Source organism: Meleagris gallopavo, unplaced genomic scaffold (assembly GCF_000146605.3).
Source record: "Meleagris gallopavo isolate NT-WF06-2002-E0010 breed Aviagen turkey brand Nicholas breeding stock unplaced genomic scaffold, Turkey_5.1 ChrUn_random_7180001858595, whole genome shotgun sequence".
NCBI lineage: Eukaryota > Metazoa > Chordata > Aves > Galliformes > Phasianidae > Meleagris > Meleagris gallopavo.
This window is the reverse complement of record NW_011124523.1, coordinates 12,997-14,642: the sequence shown is the minus strand read 5'-3', so window position 1 is coordinate 14,642 and position 1,646 is coordinate 12,997. Positions and strand designations below refer to the sequence as shown.

At 66.6% G+C, this 1,646-nt stretch overlaps 1 protein-coding gene across 1 annotated transcript; it reads left to right on the top strand.

Annotated features, from left to right (window-relative positions):
* Positions 1 to 2: 2 nt before the first annotated feature.
* Positions 3 to 1,596, top strand: TMUB1 (transmembrane and ubiquitin like domain containing 1; the record flags this gene model as incomplete). The annotated part of the gene is made up of 2 exons (XM_003213852.3): positions 3 to 67; positions 817 to 1,596. Coding segments are annotated over 2 exons (420 nt in total), but the record flags the coding sequence as incomplete, so codon positions are not given.
* Between the last annotated feature and the right edge of the window lie 50 nt (positions 1,597 to 1,646).

Sequence of the window (1,646 nt, the reverse complement as noted above, 5' to 3'; positions counted from 1 at the left end):
AATTCCTCAACGACACCGAGCGGCTGGCCAGGGTGCGGCCCGGGGACACCGTGGGGGCCCTCAAGAGGTGAGCGGCGGGCGGGGAGGGCGCGCGGTGCCGGGACGGTGCGGGGACATGGGGTGGGGAGTGGGTGACGGTGCAGGGACACGGCGTGAGTGCTGAGTGACACCACGGGGACAGGGGGCGAGCGGTGGGTGACAGCCGGGGATCACGGGGCGAGCGGTGGATGACAGCACAGAGGTTTGAGATGAGTAGTGAGGGACACCGTGGGGTCACAGAGGGAGCTGTGGGCGACAGCCTGGGGATGCAGAGGGAGCGGTGGGTGACACCTGGGGACATGGATTGTGTGGTGGGTGACAGCCTGGGGGCGTGAGCAGAGCTGTAGGTTGCAGTGTGGGTCAACAAGGCCTTTTGTGTGTGGCACCACGGGGACAGCCTGGGCACGTGGAGTGAGCTGTAGGTGACACCGCATGATTGTGGGTAACAGTGCGAGAACACAGTGCGAGATGAGGTGTGGGAGTGCAGGGACACCAAAAGAACTGTGTGTGACAGCCTGAGGACACGGGGAAAGGTGTAGGTGACAGCAGGGGACATGGAGTGAGCAGTAGGTGACACTCCTGGGGATACGGGGAGAGCTGCGGGTGACGCTGCAGGGACACAGCGCAAGCTGTGGGTGGCACTGTGTGGACGTGGGATGAGCAGTGGGTTGCAATGCAGGACGTGATGCAGGCACAGCACCGCGGTTCTGGGCAGTCCCAGAGGTGGGCATGGGGTTGGTGCCATCTGCACATGATGTGATGTCCCCTGTCCCACAGGGCCTACTTCCCCGGGCAGGAGCAGCAGGTGCGGCTCATCTACCAGGGCCAGCTGCTGCGTGACGATGCCCAGAGCCTGGCAGCCCTTCACCTGGCACCCAACAGCGTCCTGCACTGCCACATCTCCCAGCACAGCCCCGCCCCCGCGCCCACCGGCCCCCGCGCCTCCGCCGACCCCGTGCACACCGCCCTCAACGTGGGCAGCCTGATGCTGCCCCTCTTCGTGCTGATGCTGGCCGTGCTCTGGTACTTCCAGCTGCAGTACCGCCACGTCTTCACCGCCACCGCCACCACCTTCCTGGCCGGCCTCACCCTGCTCTTCAGCTTCATGGCCTTCACCATGTACCGCAGATAGCGCTGCCCCGCACCCCGACTGGAACCGCCCCCTGCTCTCGTGCTGCGGTGCTCGGGGTTCTGCTGCTGCTCCGGAACTCGAGGGGCGTTGGCTGCGTCCCGGTGCTTCAAGGGCTGCTCACAGCCGGCACGGAGTTGGCACAGCCCCGGTGCTGCCCTCAGCCCTCCAAAGGGCCGTGCTGCACGGCACCGCTGGAAGCCCTCCACGCACGGGGCGAGGCACGGAGCTGCGCCGTAGGGCACCGAGCAGAAGGGGGGGACGCGGCGCCCCGTGAGCCCCCCGGTGCCTGCTGCCCGCGGCTGTGAGCCCTACGGGGGTCAGGGGCTACCGGCCCGTGCTCGGGGCTGGGCCCTCGGCGCCGTGAGCATGTGCTCAGCCGTGCTTCTTTTAAGATTAAAAAGGAAGAAAACTGTGGATGCTCCAAACGCTGCTCTCTGTGTTCCGTGCGCGAGGAGGCGGGGGGAGCTGGGAGGAA